We start from the raw sequence: 20,928 nt of genomic DNA on the forward strand, positions 1-20,928 counted from the left end.
GAATATTACGCCAAAAAAATTCATCACTTACAATTTAATCCCAAGGCCCTTTTCACCTTAATATCCAATCTCACTAAACCTAATTTAACACTGCCCCAGGAACCCCCCACACAAATACGTTGCAATGAAATAGCTCTATTCTTTAAAAATAAAGTATCCAACATCACCTCCAAGTTCTCCCTGAACACTAACAAAATAACACTCCCCATTATCCACACGTCTGCCTCACTATCATCTTTTGAACTCTCCTCATCTCTCGAAATAGAGAACATCCTAAAAAAGATGAGCCCATCATCCCATCCTCTTGAAACCATTCCCACTAAACTCTTACTATCTATCCCCAAAACCATAGCTACACCTCTTTCCAAAATTGTGAACCGATCCTTAGAACAAGGATTGGTCCCTAACTCTTTAAAACAAACTGTTGTTAAACTTATCCTAAAAAAAACCCTCTCTCGACCCCACCAACCTATCTAACCTCAGACCTATTTCCAATCTCCCTTTCCTCTCCAAAGTCCTTGAGAAACTGGTAAACTCCCGTCTCTCAGACTACTTAGAACAACACAATATACTCCCACCTACACAATATGGGGTGGATTTTAAAAGGCCCGCGCGCGCCCGCGCGCCTATTTTGCATAGGCCGCCGGTGCGCGTAAGTCCCGGGGCTTTCGAAAAGGGGAGGGAGGGGGTGTGTCCGGGGGCGTGCTGCAGCGTTTCGGGGGCGGGCCCGGGGGCGTGGTCGAGGCCTCCGGACCAGCCCCCGGGACCGGAGGATGGAGCGGGGCTGCCGGCCGACGCGCGCAAAGTTACGCCTGCTTTCAGCAGGCGTAACTTTGCCGACAAAGGTAGGGGGGGGGTTTAGATAGGGCCAGGGGGGTGGGTTAGATAGGGGAAGGGAGGGGAAGGTGGGGGGAGGGCGAAAAAAAGTTCCCCCCGAGGCCGCTTCGAAATCGGAGCGGCCTCGGAGGGAACAGGCAGGCAGGCCGCGCTGGGCTCGGCGCGCGCAGGTTGCACAAATGTGCGCCCCCTTGCGCGCGCCGACCCTGGATTTTATAAGATACGCGCGGCTACACGCGTATCTTATAAAATCTAGCGTACTTTTGTTCGCGCCTGCTGTGCGAACAAAAGTACGCGCTTGCGCAAGTATTTAAAATCTGCCCCTATAGTTTCCGCAAACACCTCAGTACGGAAACCCTACTCCTCTCCCTTACAGATACCCTAATCAAAGGAATGGATGCCGGCAACTCCTACCTCATTGCTATGCTTGATATTTGTTCCGCTTTCGACACCGTCAATCATAGCTTCCTATTCAACATTCTCATCAGTATAGGGATCTCCGGTTCAACACTCTCATGGATAAAATCATACCTCCAAAATCGCTGTTACAAAGTCACCACTGACAATATTGAATCCTTCCCTGTAAATCTCGACTGTGGTGTCCCCAAGGCTCTTCCCTTTCTTCTACCCTGTTCAACATTTATATGCTCCCTCTTACCTACCTCCTTTCTAAGCTTGGTTTCACGTACTTCATCTATGCAGATGTGCAAATCCTCGTCCCTTTCACAAATTCCTTTCTCACCGCTCCTCAAAAATGGGAAACCTGTCTTGCTGCCATTAATCAGCTCCTTACTGATATGCACTTATCTCTTAACCCCCAAAAAACTGAACTCCTTTTCATCTCCTCCAAACACTCATCACCACCTATACCGTCCACCCTCCCCTCTTCCACTTTCCCAACCCACTCTCGAAACCTAGGTGTCATACTTGACAATTACCTGTCCTTCAAACCTTACATCAAATCTATCCTCAGCAACTGCTACCTCAAGCTGCAAACTCTTAAAAAACTCAAACCTCTACTTTACTTCTCTGATTTCCGTACTGTACTCCAGTCTATCATATTTTCTAAAATAGATTACTGTAACGCTCTCTTCCTTGGCCTCCCTGCTTCCTACATCAAACCTTTACAACTTCTTCAAAATGCCACTGCACGTATCCTCACAAATGCCAATAAGAAGAACCACATCACTCCTACTCTGATCGATCTCCACTGGCTTCCTATACAATCTCGTATCCTCTACAAAATCCTTACCCTTATTCACTTGCCGGCCCCACCCTCTGGAATTCCTTGCCCCCAAACCTACGCACTGAAACCTCCACACCCAAATTAAAAAAAAACAAACTCAAAACTTGGCTCTTCCTACAAGCCTACCCATCACTATCCTCTCATGCTAAATCTTCCCCTTCTGTTACTTACTGTTAAAAACCTGCTCACATTTGTCAGGCCTCCCTTTCTTCCCTTATTTTCAATCCCAAAATCAGAATCAGTAATCTTAACGAACTTATTATTTGAACCCTGTACATAGCCTCTCCTATAGTGATTTTTTTATTTTTTATCCCCCTCTCCTAACTTAGGCAACCCCTAGTTGAAGTTATCACCTAAATATTTGGTTTATTGATATATTCTTATTGACTGTTCCTTCTGTTCATTGTAAAGGCCATGCCTATTTTATACTTTTGTTATAAGTTATATGTAAACCGATGCGATGTGCAAACGGATGTCAGTATATAAAATCATTTAAATAAATAAATAAATAAATAAATATGCCTATATTTACATACAGTGCATGTATGTATTCATTATGCAAATATGGACTGGAACTGAGGCATATTGCTGTAGAAAATTTTCACCAGAGACCTGAAGTAGTAAATAAGTTAGGATTTTGCTGTTTGTGACTAACCAAAATAGAGAGCATGTGGAATGATACATAATAATAATTTATTTTTATGACCCATGGATGTCTGCATTACTCACAAAATAATTATTTTAGATAGATCTTAATCCATTGTCTGTTGTGTATCAACCAAGTATCACATTATGGAGCAAAACTCCCAAGTGTTAAAACCAACAATTTTGTGTAATTTAAATAAATGACTTTTATTCTGACTGCACTGCAAAAAAAAGAGGAACATTCATTAGACTGGGCAGAGTTTACCTTTACACATTAAAATATCACACATAAAAACCACAAAAAGCATATGCTTCAGTGCAGTAAATTCATATATAAAACTGCTAAAAAATGCATTCTTTTTATGCCAGATTGAAACATTATTCAGTAATACTGTACAAGGAAATCCTGTGCTAGAATTAAAATCAATAAATGTCAGAAGTATAAATTTTCAATAGTATGTGTGTACGTACATACATACATACATATACACACACACAAAGAGGAATAGAGAGATGAGTCTGAGAATAAAAATACACTAGATGGTACTATATTACATTAACTTCCTTAATTTTTAAAGTTGAGTTTAAAATATAAACTATATGCTCTAAAATGGTTCAGGTATGTTATGAAGAGTTTAAAACATTGTTGCAATGAATTATATAGTTACGATGGAGAAGGTACAGAGAAGGGCGACCAAAATGATAAAGGGAATGGAACAGCTCGGAGCTCCCCTATGAGGAAATACTAAAGAGCTTAAGACTTTTCAGCTTGGAGAAGAGATGGCCGAGGGGGGGATATGATAGAGATGTTTAAAATCATGAGAGGTCTAGAAACGGGTAGATGTGAATCAGTTATTTACTTTTTCGATTAATAGAAAAACTAGGGGGCACTCCATGAAGTTAGCATGCAGCACATTTAAAACTAATCGGAGAAAGTTCTTTTTCACTCAACGCACAATTAAACTCTGGAATTTGTTGCCAGAGGATGTGCTTAGTGCAGTTAGTGTAGCCATGTTTAAAAAAAGGATTAGATAAGTTCTTGGAGGAGAAGTCCATTACCTGCTATTAATTAAGCTGACTTAGAAAATAGCCACTGCTATTACTAGCAACAGTAGCATGGAATAGACTTAGTTTTTGGGTACTTGCCAGGTTTTTATGGCCTGGATTGGCCACTGTTGGAAACAGGATGCTGGGCATGATGGACCCTTGGTCTGACCCAGTATGGCCATGTTCTTATATATTTTAATTTTTTTTTTTTCATTTATATCCTCTGGTTTTTATTTACCACGTGTATTTATTCCCACAGTTTAAAACCTGCGGAAAATGCTATGTATGAAATATTTCAGTATTTGGCAGCAGTATTAGTGGATTTACTGTTATTATATATACACTGTATAATATTGTTATACTGCCAGCATTGTAACTCTCTGTTTTCCTTTACTGCCACATCTTTATAAAGGGCTCCTTTAGTGATAATGGAAGCTGTAAGTGTATGCTATGGTTTCTAGTTCATATTTCTTCATTTACTTGTCAAAATCACTTTTTACATACACTGTAACAAAATAGAGGAGAGATGTGAACTGATAAAATAAAAAAGGTACTCCGTTTTTAATTTGATTTTATATTGGTATTTATTGATAATGGCAATATTTTACAGACCCTGGCTGTACTACAGCAATTCAGTATGGACTTACTTCACCCAAATTTGAGACTTTAAAAAATTTTCAGTAGAGCCTCTTTATCCTTTTCCTGATATGCATGCCACCCTTATAATGTCATGCACATTTGGAATGGAGCAGAGGGACCATACTGGGCATATTCACATGTTGATATCAATGTAGAGGGAAGGCATGAAGCTAAAAACAGCCGCGCTCGGGAGAGGTCACGAGATCCAGTGAGACACGGAGAACGTCTTTCTTGTGGCTCTGGGTACCTTCCCTCGGGATCCTATAATATCTGGATCACAGCCTCTCCTTTTAAATGGATTAAACTGTTCAATAGGGGTGTGAATCGTGTGATCGATCGTCTTAATGATCGATTTTGGCTGGGGGGGAGGGAAATCTGATCGTCGTGTTTTTTTTTTTTTTTTGTTAAATCGTTAAAAATCGTAAATCGGGGGAGGGCGGGAAAACTGGCACACCAAAACAACCCTAAAACCCACCCCGAACCTTTAAAACAAATCCCCCACCCAAAATGTTTAAAATTACCTGGGGTCCAGTGGGGGGGTCCCAGCGCGATCTCCCGCTCTCGGGCCACGGCTGCGTTGAGAAATGGCGCCGGTGGCCCTTTGCCCTTATCATGTGACAGGGCAAAGGTAGCGCCGGCGCCATTTTGGTTCCTGGCTCCCGACGTCACGCGTGCAGGAGATCGCTCCCGGACCCCCCGCTGGACCCCCAGGGACTTTTGGCCAGCTTGGGGGGGCCTCCTGACCCCCACAAGACTTGCCAAAAGTCCAGCGGGGGTCCGGGAACGACCTCCTGCACGTGGGCCGTATTGCCAATCTTCAAAATGGCCCCGGCGCTACCTTTGCCCTCACTATGTCATACGGGCGACGGCCCTGGGGGGTCCAGCGGGAGTCTGGGAGCGATCTCCTGCACGCGTGACGTCGGGAGCCAGGAACCAAAATGGCGCCGGCGCTATCTTTGCCCTGTCACATGTTAAGGGCAAAGGGCCACCGGTGCCATTTCTCAACGCAGCCGTGGCCCGAGAGTGGGAGATCGCGGGAGATCGTGCTGGGACCCCCCCCCCACTGGACCCCAGGTAATTTAAAACATTTTGGGGGGGTTCGGGAGGGTGGGGAATTTGTTTTAAAGGTTTGGGGTGGTTTTTTAGGGTTTTTTTGGTGTGCCGGTTTTCCCGCGCCCTATTTAACGATACAATACAAATGCCCCTGTCGATAATTCAGGGGCATTTGTATTGATCGTGCACTCTAACGATTTTGGACGATTTTAAAATTATCTGACGATAATTTTAATCGTTCAAAAACGATTCACATCCCTACTGTTCAATGGTGGCTATGTTTCATACTGAAAGTGGTGAGTGGTGCGCCACGGAGGTATGGTCACCCGTTTGACTGAAAAGGGAAAGGAGAAGCCGAGCGCAATGGAGGGGGAAGACGGCCGCTGCGTCAGATCCTGCCTTACCAGTAGTGCTTCATGCAGCCACTGTAACGGATCTTACCTCTGCAGTTGTGACAGCTTTAGCATCTCGTTTTGATGACCTATCTTCACAAATCGCGAACCTTAAAAACTCCCTGTCTGAGTCTAACACACGCATGGAAACCCGAAGGCCGGGTTGGCCTCATGGAAGATGACACGCATGCACTGACTGCTAAAATGGACAAAAATTGGTCAGAGCACATGAAGTTAAGATCGATTTAGAAAACAGATCCAGTTGTTCTAACCTGCAGTTTGTAGGTTTCGCTGACAGTATCTTCGATGGGAAGCTTCATGAGATCCTGGAAAAATGGCTGCTGGCAGAACTGGGACTGGCCGACCTCACTAATCACCTGCAGATCGAGCACGTGCATCGTGTGGGGCTAATCTCAGTGGATAAGGCCACAAATTGTCCTTGCACAGATCTTAAATGTTGCCCACAAAGTGCGCATCTTGCAGGCATTTCGCAAGTGCAAGGAGCTTGCTTACAAAGGTCACTGCATTCTGATCTTTCAAGATTTCTCGGCATGGATCTAGGCCCTGTGCCGAGAATTTGGGCCGATTTGTGCTACACTTGTGAAGAAGCAATTGCAGTTTATTTTATTTATCCTGCTAAATTAAAGGTCTGGACCATGCAGGGAATCCGCTGGTGCGACTCTTTACAAGCAAGTAAAGAGTTTTTGACCTCATTGCTCCAATTAGAGACCAAAATGACTGGTCCTTGATCCTAGTGTAACTGTACCTGGGATGTGAGCGATTTCCATACTTCTTCATTTTGCTGGAAAGCTTGCCTCGATTTGTTGTCGATCACGTTTTTCTTGTCGTTTAGAGACGGATTAACTGTTTGTTTTTCCAGTTGCAGAGGCAATACAGAAGTCAATGTCTGCCTGTTGACCTTGGCTCAATTTGCTGGAGACATCAGTTTTGCATATAACATTTACCCTGGATTACTTTCATGGACACGGATCTTGATTTGATGCTTCTTTTGGTCATGTTGCAGTCTCATGGACTGAGTTATACTTGTTGCATTTATCTGTCCACAGTTAGATATGCAATTTCTGTTGTTTTATGATATATATATATATATATATATATATATATATATTTAATTTTTTGTGTGTTCTACAGAGGTTACTAGGGCTTGTATTGCCTTTATATTGTTCTTTATATAATGTATGTGTGGGGGATCATTTGGGGTGGCTGTTATTCCCCTCTTGGTCTCTCCTAGTTTTATTTTTTGAGTAAATTGATGCACTTGGGTGCCTTCCCTCAATGAACCTCACACTCTCTGGTGAAAGAGAGTTCTAAGATGTTAAGTTCTCTGGATGTAGAGAAGGTAGATTTCCTGGGGGAGAGGGGAAGGGGGTGGGGAGGTTAAAAAGGGGGGATTCCAAAGGTTATCTTTGTCATAGAGGGCCTGGATGTTATGTCAGATGTTCCTTTCATTTTGGGCTATCTTTTTTTCATGGGAGGCTCTGGACGCAGGCTTATACCGGAGAAGACTGCTCTCAGTCTCTTTATGGAAAGAGAGTTGTGCATATAGTTTTTGTCCATGGCATCGATGGGAAGTTTTGTTAAATTTATCTTGTGGAATGTGGCAGGACTGGGCATCCCAGTGAAACAAGAGAGGGTGATCTCTCACCTCATCAGATTATGGGGTATGGTGATGTTTTTTTTTTACAGGAAACACATATATGTCTCCCTCGGAGCATCTTAAACTAAAGAAATGGGATCTCAATGAAGTCTTTGCTGCTTTGGGTACTTCCCATAGTTGGGGTGTGGCGATTTTGATCCATAAATCATTCTTTTCAAATACAATCTTCAGTTATTGATCCTAATGGCCATTATGTTATTCTGTGGGGCTTGCTATTTGGGAATTCATTGATTATGGGTTCAATTTATGGCCCTAATCAGTATGACCATGCATTTTTTTACAGACATTGTCACCCGTGTTCTTACCTTGGAGAGAGCTCCTGTGGTCCTTTGCGGGGATTTTAATTGTATGGCAGACTCACATTTGGACAGACATGTGCAAAAGATTTCACTTAGTATGCCCATGCCAGTGACTCCAAATCTAGGCTGGATTATGTGTTGATCTCTTGAGTCCTTATTTTCTCAGATGATTGTGGCAGAGATTGAATCCATAATTGTCTCGGACCACTGTCCGGTTTCTTGTGTTTTTAAGGGGCCAAACACAGGAAGAGATTTTTCTCCCAGGACAAGCAGGATGGTAATCCTCACATGTGGGTGACGTCACTAGATGGAGCCCTGTCATGGAAAACTTGTTTGTCAAAGTTTCTAGAAAGCTTTGACTGACACTGGCACACTGAGTGCAGTGAGCATGCCCAGCATGCCATTATCCCTGTGTCCTCAGGGGTCTCCCTTCAGTCTTCTTTTTTCAGTGCTGCAGTTAGCATCGCTTTCAGGAGCTCTGTGAGAAATTTCTCACAACTTTTCCTCACGAAAACACTTGAAGTTTTCCTTCACAAATAATTTTTCCCTACACGGTTCTCCTTCGCGTACATTTCATCGATGCTCGGCGAGTACTATGCCCTGTGTTTCGGTTGGTTTCTGTCACCTCACTAATAGTTTCCCCCAGCTTACCAATCGAAATACGGCCTTCTCTCTCCCTATGTTTTCACCCTCGGTCAGCCCCACAATGCCTGCAAGTGTTCTTCCTGCGATCCTCCTCCGGGTTCTTCGGGGCTAGAGGGATAGGGACGCAACGGTTACCGTTGCTGCCAGGGCCGCCATCGATACCCTCATCAATTCCATCGGGGCCTCTTTTGATATCGTCGATGCCCCCATTGATGTTGTGTCTGCCTCCATCAATGCCATCCATACTTGCATCGATTCCATCCATGCCTCCATCAATGCCATCGATGCCCATGTCGATGCCCATGTCGGTGCCATCAATGCCCATGTCGATGCCATTGATGCTGTCAATGTCCAGGTCGATGCCATCAATGCCCAGGTCAGTGTCATCGATGCCTGGGTCGGTGCCATCGATGCCGTCAATGCCTGGGTCGGTGCCCATGTCGATGCCCGCGTCGATCTTACCCATGCCATCGATACCTTCATCGATTCCATCACTGCCGTCGATGTCCTCGTCGATGTTGCCATCGATTTCACCATCGATTCCATTTCATCAATGCCACATGGATTCCTTTGATCCCTCCGTTGATGTTATCGGTGCTTCCGTCGATGCCATCGGTGCTTCACCCATGCCATTGATGCCTTCGCCGATGCCCTCGATGCCGCCTTCAATGTCGCCATCGATACCTTCGCTCCTACCGAAGCACCTAATCAATACCCTCGACAAAAAATAAACGCTCCATACTCTGTGTTCTAAATCAGAGCACCATGTACTTCTTGGGCAATAAACAGTACCAGGAGCAGTACTGGCACAGTGACAGTCAGTCACCAATTGCCATCTGACATAGCAAGGGCATCTTTCTCGGCGCTGGGGAATGACCGGGCCGAGCACCGAGGGAATCATCTTACTCGGTGCTGAAGAATGACCGGGCCGAGCATCGTACACATCACCTTACTCGGTGCTGGAGAATGACCGGGCTGAACACCGTACGAATCCTCTTACTCAGTGATGGAGAATGACTAGGCCGAGCACCGTACGAATCCTCTTACTCGGTGCTGGAGAATGACCGGGCCGAGCGCCGAGGGATACAGCCAGCACCGACGTGGATTCCATGTTCGGTGCCGGCACTTATACCGCACCGGCATCAATGTCTATTGAGCCAGTTGCGAAGCAGTTTCGGCTACACAAGTCTTGTGCTCCTCTGTACCCAAGGCGCCGAGGCGTTCCCCACCGACATCGGTGCCGGGTATTGAGCCACCACAAATTAATATGGAAGTGCCAGTAACGCCTAGCCTGTCTCCTCTGTAGCTGTGCTACCATACCAGCTTACAGAGTTGAGTCGGACGTTTACGTCCTTCAAGCTGACCTCGATGCCTCCCGAAACCTACTAACACTGGAGCCATCGATATTCGCATCGGCGTGGCACCACCTCCTTGCGACCCCTATCAACGACAGCCTAAGTCATCACCACCGACTCATCCTTCTGAGCCTCTGCTACGAAGGGCGATGGGCACTTACTTCCGCTTCAGCACCGATCCCATCGAAACCTGGTCACTAAAATAAGCCAAATATTCTCGAAAGGTTCTAGATCGTCACATCTTCCAAGAACCATATGGGTGTCACATATTGCTATTTACCAGCCATGTTTGACACAACACAAGGGAACCTCTCAGCCAGCAACACAGGGTTGCTTCAAGAAGTCCTCCTGTTGCCAGTAACGGGACTCTGTACTGGATAGTAACCTGGCTTCCAGTCTCTGATTTTCAGCCCAAAGTCCAGCATAAACTAGTTGATCTGCCATGCAAAAGGTCCAGCAAACAGTGCTTCAATGGCAAGCTCACTGCGAAATCTGAGACAGCTCTCTACATTTCTTGCACAGCAGGGAGAGACGCTGTAAAGACCTTTTTTCGCTCATCCTCTCGCCTGAGACCAACGGTTTGGACAGGCTCCTAGATTCTTCAACCTTGCCAGGCAACAGAGCAGCCATCCAACTGAGCCCCAGGGCTTGGGGCACCATTCCCTGGGCGTGACAAGGCGGAGGATTTTAATCCCGCTATTTCCTTCTTTCAACGGAAAGCAGGCAATCTCCGCCCATCCTGCACCTCAGTAATCTCAACATTTTTCTTTAAAAAGAAAAGTTCAGTATTGTGTCTCTCGGTGCCATGCTTCCCTTACTACAATAAGTGGGTTGCCTCTATCCTCTGGTCTTTCTATGCGCTTCATAGTGAGTCAACAACATTTTCAATACCAAGTTCACATTCGAGTTAGATTCAACTACTTGTGTATTTCACCAAATGCCTAGCAGTAACTGCCGCTTATCTGCATAGAAGAACACATTCACGCCTTTCCTTGCTTGTACAGCTGCCTAATAAGAAGTCAATCCGAGCAACAAGCTAAATTCTCTGAGACTCACTATAAATCTACTAAATTTGCCTGGGATTTCTGATCACCTACCATAAATCCCATATGGAGCAGTTCGGGGCACCACAGTCGCAACGGACTTCCTGCCCAACAACCACGCAGACATCCTGTCAAATTCTCCACATCTCTGCACACATGCAACATACCCTCAGCCCATCAATTATTTCCTTGCTGGGCCACGGGAGTTTTACTATCCACGTCATTCATATGGCCAGTCTAGCCATGAGTAAGACTCAGTGGATTTTCAAATTTCAGTGGCTCTAAGCAGTTCAACCACTTTCGTCTCTGATCCATATCATCGGTCCAGTACCAAATCCTCCGATGATCTTGGCCACAGTCACATCCATCTTGGGTTGAGGAGCTCGTATCAACACCCTCCAAACCCAAAATGTGTCTACTCCGCTCCATGAACATTTTTACATAAACTTCCTGGAGCTACTAGCCATGCGTTCTGCTTTTTATGCCTTAAAATACTGCCTCTGACACAAGCCTTTGTGCATACAGACAGACAGCATAGTGGCAATGTGGGATTCCAACACACAAACACGCAGCTCTAGCCCTGGGCCCTTGCTCACTCCATGCATCTACGGCCCTCTTATCTGATAGGTATACCAAACGCTCTGACAGACCATCTCCATAGTTGTCTCCATCCTCACGAATGGTCTCTGAATCCATGTGTAGCGAGCAAAATCTTCTAGCACTAAGGTCAACCAATTTTGACTTCTGCGTCCGAATCAAACCACAGAATGGATAGATTCTACTCCCTACACATGCATCGAAATGCATTACTAGGGACGCCTTTGCTCGCCCTGCAACAAAGGCCTCCTATATGCATCTCTTCCGATACCGCACATAACCAAAACTCTGGTGATGCTACAGCAGGACAGGTTTCCAATGATTCTCATAACCACATCCTGGCCTTGACAAGTATGCCCCCCATACTTCTCAACCTATACTCCAGTAACCAATTCGCCTGCCCACAGGTCAGTCGCATAACACAGACTCACTGTTCTCAGGTACTGGTACCTTCATGACAGCCTTCCTCATGTAAATCTTACCATTCCAAATGGACACGATTTACCAGATGATGTGCTTAAAAAGGTATTAGCCCTTTTTTCTCCGCCACTCCATCTCTTAGGCTATCTAGCATACCCCTCGGATTCTGGTCCCCAGACATCCTCTGCACGGGTACACTTCAATTCCATTTTCACCATACCACCTGGGAGTAGGGGATGCCCGATTAACGGCTCAACCCCTTATGAGTCAGCTTATCATGACTTCTCTACAGATTAAGCCTCCTCCATGTTCACTGGTTGCAGAATAGGGCCTACGTGTAGTGCTTACAAGATTCACACGTTTCCCATGGGAGCCTTTGCATTCCTAGAACGTTGACATTCTACCATGGGAAATCCTTTCCCTCGTAGCCATCACTTCTGCTAAAAGGGTCAGTGAGTTGCACGCCTTGTTGCATAATCACCCGACACTAGGTTCCTCCATGACCGAGTGGTCCTCCGTACTCACCCTAATATTCTTCTTAAGGTCGATGCAGCTTCTCACCTTACTCAGAATATGCGCTGCCCATTTTTCCCAAGGCCTCTCTCTCTCACCAGAGCGAGAGGATTTTCCATACCTTGGACCTTAAACGTGCACTTGCATTCTATCTAGACCGCACTGCACTCCATAGACAACACACCCAGCTCTTTCCTTCTTTGACAGTCAAGCTGCGAGTTCCAGTGGGCAAACAAATTCTCTCCAACTGACTAGCAGACTGTATCGAATTCTACTATGAAAAGCAGGCTTTCCTCTCCAGGGGGTGAATGAAGGCACATTCTCTAACGAACATGACAACATCGGTACCACACTATCGTTCAGTACCAGTTGCTGACATTTCCTAGGCTGCGACTTGTAACTCTCTTCACACATTCACAGCCCCCTACTGCTTACATATGGAAGTCTTATCAAGACTCTGCCTTGGCCAATCTGTCTTGGAATGCTTCCTTCCACTATACTCCCCAACTCCTTCTACAACCACCTGCTGTGATGTCAGGCTGCCTCATCATTGCCAATAGCACCCCAATTATTGTGCCTGTGCACAGGTTATCTGCTATTCACCTGGTGTAATATGAGTCAGCCTGTAGCTTGCTAATCACCCACATGTGAGGACTACCAACCTGCATGTCCTGGGAGAAAGCAGAGTTGCTTACCTGTAACAGGTGTTCTCCCAGGACTGCAGGATGTTAGTCCTCATTAAACCCACCAGCCACCCCGCGGAGTTGGATCCGCAATTGTTTTATTATTTTATTTTTCAATCACACATTTTGTTACAAACAAGACTGAAGGGAGACCCCTGTGGACACAGGGATCATTGCATGCTGGGCATGCTCAGTGCACTCAGTGTGCCAGTGTCAGTCAAAGCTTTCTAGAAACTTTGACAGAAAAGTTTTCCGTGACAGGGCTCCGTCCAGTGACGTCACCCACATGTGAGGACTAACGTCCTGCTGTCCTGGGAGAACACCTGTTGCAGGTAAGCAACTCTGCTTTCTACCTAGAAAATGCCTCCTTGGCTTGTGCAAGGCAAAACATTTGCAGAATATTTGCTCTGGAGATGGCAAGAATTTGAGCATCATAATGCGCCACATAAAGAAGAGCCCACTTTATTTGGGGAAACCGCGAAGGCGGTTCTTTTGGGGGGACATAATTAGTTATGTTATTGCTAAGAAAAGGGAGTTGGATGGAGACATCCTGGCTCTTACTAATCAATTGAATGGATGTACTAGCTCAACCTTATGTGTTGATTAGACTTCAATTTTTTTCCAATCGTAGATTACTGAATGATGACTTGCACAGGAAAGCTGCCTCCTCTTTGTTGTCTTTGAAACATAAACTGTTCTTGTATAGAAATTGGTCAGGAAATTTACTTGCAAATTTGTTAGAATGGGACCGTAAATCTGCTTTTGTTGCTGCTTTCTGTTCTAACCGGGGGAATTTGGCCACCACAAATCAGGGCATTCGTGCGCTCTTTTGGGAGTATTATGAATCCTTTTATACAGTGGAACAGGAGAATGTCTCAGTCAGAAACTAATTTTTGGAGAAGATCAGAGTTCCTTCTTTAACTCCATCCCAATTGGAATATCTTAATAGTCCTGTTAAGGAAGCAGAAATTACATCAGTAATCCAAGCTTTACCAAATTTTAAAGCACCAGGGGCCTGATGGCTTGACAGCATATTTTTATAAGGTACTGTCAACATCAATGGTTGGCAGTTTGAAAAACTTGCTTGTTACAATGATTCAGACTGGTGCAATGCCCAAAACTTTAAAAATGGCACACATAGTTGTCCTTCTTAAACAGGGACAGGATCCACAATTGGCATCTTCATATCACCCTATCTTCCTATTGAATGTTTATATAAAAATGTAATCACAATTATTGGCTAATAGATTAGTAAATATAATGCCTTGTCTGATATCACCTGGCCAGATGGGCTTTGTCAAGGAATACCACTCCAGTATCAATATCAAATGGATTCTTTTATTGCTGGACCTTTGTAAGCATGGTTCTTTTGTACATCCTGTCCTGGTGGGATTCGATGTGGAGAAGGCCTTTGATAGGGTCTCATAGGATTTTCTACAATGCGTTCTAGGATTATTCAGGTTTTCTGGTTTTATAACTCAAGCAATTGTGGTACTTTATAGTAATCCAATGGCCAAAAGTTGGGTAAATGGTATTCCTTCAGACCAGTTCCAATTAACTAGAGGGACCAGACAGGAAATGCCCTCTGTCTCCTTTATTGTTTATTTTATCTCTGGAACCCCTGGTCACGATAGTGACTGGTGTACTCCAGGATCATGTTGTCTATCAGGGTATCCCTCTCTTGACTTCATTTCTGTTCGCTGATGACATTCATTTGTTTATACCCCAAGCAAAATGTCTACTCCAGAAGGTGTTGGACATTTTTAGTAAATATAAAATGTTCTCCGATCTTGAGTTAAAATTGGAAAAATCTGAGTTCTTGATATTTTGGGGCATTTGCATGAGGATTGGGGATCTTTTCCTTTGAGGTGGGAGACGTCTCACATAAATTACTTAAGAATCTATATCCACAAGGATCCCAGTGAGTGCTATCAGGTCAATATCCCTCATATCCTTCGTGAATTTTGACATCGTACTTTGAGCTGGATGAACTTTTCACTGTCCTTAATGGGGAGGATAGTGTTACTTAATATGCCTCATCCCTAAATTATTATATCCCCTTCAATTGCTGCTGCTAATATCGTCCAATAGGGATCTTAGGACTTTGCTGCGAATATGCTCCAGGTTTATCTGGAGCAGTCATAGGGCTAGAGTGTCTATTGGGAGACTGATAATACCCAAACTAGAAGGTGGTTGGGGATTCTCTAATATCCATTACTATAACTTAGCCTGCTCATTGCATGCTGTAGGTGATTGGTTATTTGGCAGTGGGTCTTTTGCAGATGTTTCTGTGGAAACTAGTTTTGTTCACCCATACAGTTTAAGTTTTTTATTACATGCAGGGGTTGGGGATGTCCCTGGTTCTATAGTGAATAATATACTCATTCAATATATGCAATATGGGTGGTGAACATTGCAGAAATTGTTGTTATTGCCATAGAAATTTACGCCTTGGTTGTTGATCTGCGGGAGCCCATGGTTCCCTGCAGGTGAGGCAATTTCTTTTTTTCACAGATTTATCTCAAATAGGTTGGGGTATGTTTATTGATTTTATTGATTACCTGATAGGAGGATGTTCGCTTTTCAGAATTGTCAAGAAAATTTGGATTTTCAAACGAAGGATTTCTTGCGCTACCTTCAATTACATAGCTTTATCTCCAAACAGATTAATCTCACCTCTCTTCCTCCCTCTTCGGATCCTTTTCAGAGATTAATAGGCCTTTATAGAAGGAGAAAATAATCCTTAGTGAATTTATATAAATACCTGCAATCCATAACTAACTATCATACATTGTCTACTTTAGCTCTGGTATGGAATAATGTCTTGGCGATGGACCTGGAAGGTCCGCGGCCACGCCCCTGGAACGCCCCCGGACCGGAACCACACCCGCAGCCGTGCCGCCGTGACACGCCCCCGACATGCCCCCAACATGCCCCCCCCCAGGAAAGCCCCGAGACTTACGCGCGTCCCGGGGCTTGCGCGCCCCACCGAGCCTATGCAAAATAGGCTTGGTGCGCTCAGGGGGAGTTTGGGGTAGGTTTTCGGGGGTTACGCGCGTAACCCTTTGAAAATCTACCCCATGGCATTATCAATAAGAGTACATCTAGTAGAGTTCAGACCTGTATGCACTTACTGCCCACCCTTGTTAACCTTGGGCCCACCCAAGAACTCAGTTCTGGCTACGCCACTAGTCCACAACACTGAAATGACTGCAGGCCATGCCAAGTCTTTAAGCCATCCCTCTTATCCTACCCCATCCCCCATCCTTCTTTCCAGTCCCACAAATTCCAGTGGAATTTGGTTTCCAACTTGGCTTTTTAAGATATGCAACAGCCATATGTTAAAGCTTACTATGTTAAAGAGTATGCAGTCTGTTGTAAGACCAGCAGATGGCATTGTTCTGTGTTAGGGGGGATTTAAGTAAGAAAGCAGAAATGCATTTTCTTCTTGCCACTCCTTTGCACTGTCTTGCTTTTGTTTTTTTGTTTTGTTTGTTCAGTTACTAATCTTACTCAGCTTTTTCTGAGAAGATTTCACGCACTCCCTGTCTCAAGAGGAGAAGCCTTATCTACTAAATAAGATCCTTTTTCATAGTCCTGCTACATTTTGTTCTTAAGTATGTTAGAACAAGCTTATCCTGTAATGGAGTTCAGTTTTATGCTGCAGGCTGGGTAGGGAAGGAGGATAAGGAAAGGCAAGGAGGACATGTCAAGAGCTTGCCACGATGTTAATACATTTTCACAAAATATATTAATTTATAACATTGTGAATTCTTGATCACAATAGAACTGTGAAGTTGAAGAGGAGAGATTTCATTTCTGCCTCAAAATCAGTGTTATTCTTTATATTAATAGTGTAATGAAATAAAATACATTCTGTTTTAATGTAAACCGGTATGATTTGTATATTATACAAGAATGTCGGTATATAAAAATTATAAATAAATAAATAAAAAATGTATAAACTGCTTATTTTCTTTTCTTTAAAAAGTTCTGAAATTCTATTAAATGTTGCTGATATATATAATCTTATTCTTACAATGTAGTTAATGGCTTCAAGATGATAGGATACTGAGATATTTTCACTCTTCCTAGATATAGAGCAAGAAATGTAGTAACTTTACTAGTATCTGACTTGCTAACTGGGGTTTTTTTCTGTTTTTTCCCTAAGAATATGATTAAAAGTTTTGTGGATATCTATCAGCTTATCTGTTCAAGAATAGCTACTTTGGAAAGAGAAATAGCTTCACATAAAAAGCACATTGCAGCCCTAAAGTCAGAGCTCCAAACTGCTTGTCTACGTGAAAATGAAAGCTTGCTTTCGGTAAGTTTCCTTCACACTAATGTGATAAAAAGAATGAATGATTGACACTGTTGTCATGTATAATCCATGTGGTGCAGTTTTCAAAGGAACATATGTTGATACTGGGGCATATACAATAAAATTTGTGCAGGAAATATTATAGCTTTGGAGTTGGTAAAAATTTAACGTGCAAGCTAAATTCTACTGAACAAGAAATGCAATAACTTTTGGCTTGTGTGCAGTAAAAAAAACATCTTCTGACAGCATCTCCAATGTTGGATTTATATCTGTGGCTGCTCTTAGGCAAAAATGGCTGGGTACTCTCATTCCACCTTGACCTCCATCCCAATATCGTGGCTAGTCCCTATGATGATGAGTGTGCATAAGTGGCCTCTGGAGTTTCTTCTTCCACTGCACTACACTGCAAGGGTAAATTCTTTAAAACAAAATTAGTGGCCATATGGATAGACATGGCTTAATAGGAAAAAGCCAACATGGATTTAGCAAAGCGAAGTCTTGCCTTACCAATCTATTAGATTTTTTGAAGATGTAAATAAACATATGCCTTTCACAGACATTTGACAAAGTCTCTCATGAGACACTCCTCAGGGAATTAAGAAACCATGGGATAGGATACAATGTCTTATAGATTAATAACTGGTTAGAAGACAGGAAACAGAGTAGGACTAAGTCAATTTTCTCAATGGACAAATATAAACAGTGGAGTGCTTCAGGGATCATGAAGTTTAACATATTCATATATGATCTGTAAAAGCAAATGATGAGTGAAGTGATCAAATCTACGTATGACACAAAATATTCAAACTTGTACAAGCAGATTGTAAGGAATTGCAGGAGGACCTTGTAAGACTAGGGTAATAGGCATCTAAATGACAGATGAAATTTAATGTGGACAAGGGCAAAGTGAAGCATATATGGAAAAATAACCCTAACTATAGGTACATAATGCTGAGTTTCATATGAAGAGTCATCACTCAGGAAAACAATCTTGGAATGGACAATACATTGAAATCCTCAGTTCAATGTGAGGCGGTTGTCAGAAAAGCAAATTGAATGTTAGAAATTATTTGGAAGGGAACAGAGAATGAAACTGAGAATATCATCATACCTTTTTGTCGACCCATGGTGCAACTGCACCTTGAGTACCGGCTGCTGCATCTAAATAAAAATATAGTGGGACTTGGAAAGATGCAGGAAAAATGATAAAGGAGATGGAAGGCCTTTCTTATGAAAACAAGCTAAACAGGCTAGCGCTCTAAGTTTGAAGAAGAGACAACTGAAAGGCGCATATATATATATATATATATATATATATATATAATCGCTATTGCAGGAACCCCAAAGTTATTTTTATATCTCTTATTTTTATTTTTTCAATCCAAACACTTATCACTCCTTAAAATATACATAACATTTTTTTTCACAATTTAAATGTAATATCCAATTACAAAGAAATGAAAAAGTCACTGTGGGTTGATGTTCAAAAATCATATGATCTTCTATTCACGTCATCGAAGAACCATAACTTTGCAAATGGATTTCCTATCAACAATCTTCCATCTACCAGCTGTTAAACTGATACAATAACTTTCCAAGTCTTTAAAGTAACAGAGTCTTTTAAATAATGCAAAAACTTTCACAATCTGTAAAGTAGCGGAGTCATCTAAATGGATCTTCTACCCCAACGGAGTCACTTAAATAGATCTTCTATCCCGACATGCAGGCATAATCACTTGTTCAACATCTATCAAAAAACATTGGGATTAATCTCTCATATTTACCCATACATTATAAGCCAGTCCCATACTTGAAAAAGCATAATAATATTCACAACCTACCCTCACATTCATCACAAATTTAGGATAGCATACATTTCTGATAAACAAAGTTACCATACATCAGTTCTTTAAAAATACAACCCCTTTGAAATATAATCATCAGATCCTTTTCATAAACATCCAAAAGGCATAAAAATCATGTATCCGTGCAGAGCTTACCCAACGCCTTCCTCCTTTGTTTGTAAGGGGATTTTTCTCTCTCAAAATGGAGGCGGAGTGCCGCCGTTACACAGTTGGATTTAAATATCCCACAAAACATCCGGGTATTTTGCTTATTAAGGGAATAGCAAAAAACCAAAAGTTAGTAGCCTTAAAGGGGAGGATATAAAAAAAAAAAAAAGCCTCCCACTCAATAGCCATGTTTAAACCCAGAGGTCGACACGTACGCCAATTATATATAAACTCCTGTTCCCTATGTCTCAGCGCTAGAGAAATATCACCCCTATGGGGAGGCTTTATCTGTTGAATTACAAAAAAATGCACATCATCTACTGTGTGGCTATGTGACAGCCAGTGCTTGACCAATGGAGATTCCAGACGTTTATTCCTGATACAACTCTTATGTTGAATAATCCTTGTTTTGATTGCAAGTTTAGTGTGTCCAATGTATAGTTTTAGACAAGGGCATATAATCACATATATGACCTGGATAGTTTCACAATCAAAATAAGCCCGAAGAGAATATTTAATATAAGGATCAGAGTGGTAAAAAGTTTGAATTTGTAATACGTTCTTACACACCATGCAATGGCCACATGAGAATTGACCGTAACTATCCATTGTAGTCGTTCTATGCTATGGCATTGTTGACATAAGCTTGTCTCGCAAATTAGTATTTCATGTACATGCAAATATTAGAGGAGAACTGAAAACTGTATACATTTGCAAAATGTGCCAATAGCTTCTTATAATTTGCTGTATTGAATCAGAAAGTTTAGAAAAAGGAAGAGTACAAACATGTGAAGATTCATACCTTGGCTGATTCATCAAAAGTAAATCACGATTCACAAATAAACCTCCTTTATACGCATGATGAATGATTTTTCGTGGACATCCCTGTGCAGAAAATCTTTCAGTCATATATTTAGACTTGTCAATGTAATCTTGGGTAGTACTGCAAATGCGTCTCAATCGCAGAAATTGACCAGTCGGTATATTATTTTGTTGCTTAACAGGATGAAAACTCTGGTAATGCAAAAGGGTGTTTCTGTCTGTAATTTTATTATAAATGGTAGTAATCAATTTACATCCATTTCTCTTAACTAAAAGGTCCAAAAAAGAAACCTGTTGGAAATCATATTGAAAAGTGAATTTTAAATGGTCATTTCGAGTGTTCAACCATTCCATAAACAGATGTAATGATGAAGCATCACCTTTCCAGATGAAAAAAACATCATCTATGAACCTAGTCCAAAGCACAATTTTTGACCAGAATGAGGAGCAATAAATGTGATCTTCTTCAAATTGGGAAACATAAATACATGCCAATGAAGGTGCCATAGTGGCACCCATGGCAATCCCCTTTGTTTGCTGATAAAATTGATTATCAAAACAAAAAAAGTTTTCTTTCAAGGCAATCGTTGCTAAATCAAGAACAAAGTCCACAAACTTTGCAGTGATGTTATACGTATCTGATAACACTTGTCAGTTATTGCGTAAAGATTGTTCCTGAGG

General features: G+C 42.6%; 1 protein-coding gene across 8 annotated transcripts in view; it reads left to right on the top strand.

Moving 5' to 3' along the window:
• CCDC171 (coiled-coil domain containing 171) overlaps positions 1 to 20,928 on the top strand; it is a 982,183-nt gene that overhangs the window by 768,337 nt on the left and 192,918 nt on the right. For all 8 annotated transcript variants that reach the window (XR_003857717.1, XM_029608527.1, XM_029608555.1 and 5 more), the window contains one exon: positions 17,264 to 17,416. Coding sequence is in view for 7 of the 8 variants with exons in the window: in XM_029608527.1 (XP_029464387.1) it covers positions 17,264 to 17,416 (153 nt within the window). In the remaining variant the exon portion in view is untranslated. The remainder of the gene's footprint in view (positions 1 to 17,263; positions 17,417 to 20,928) is intronic.

Source organism: Rhinatrema bivittatum, chromosome 1, assembly GCF_901001135.1.
Source record: "Rhinatrema bivittatum chromosome 1, aRhiBiv1.1, whole genome shotgun sequence".
In the NCBI taxonomy this organism is placed as follows: Eukaryota; Metazoa; Chordata; class Amphibia; order Gymnophiona; family Rhinatrematidae; genus Rhinatrema; species Rhinatrema bivittatum.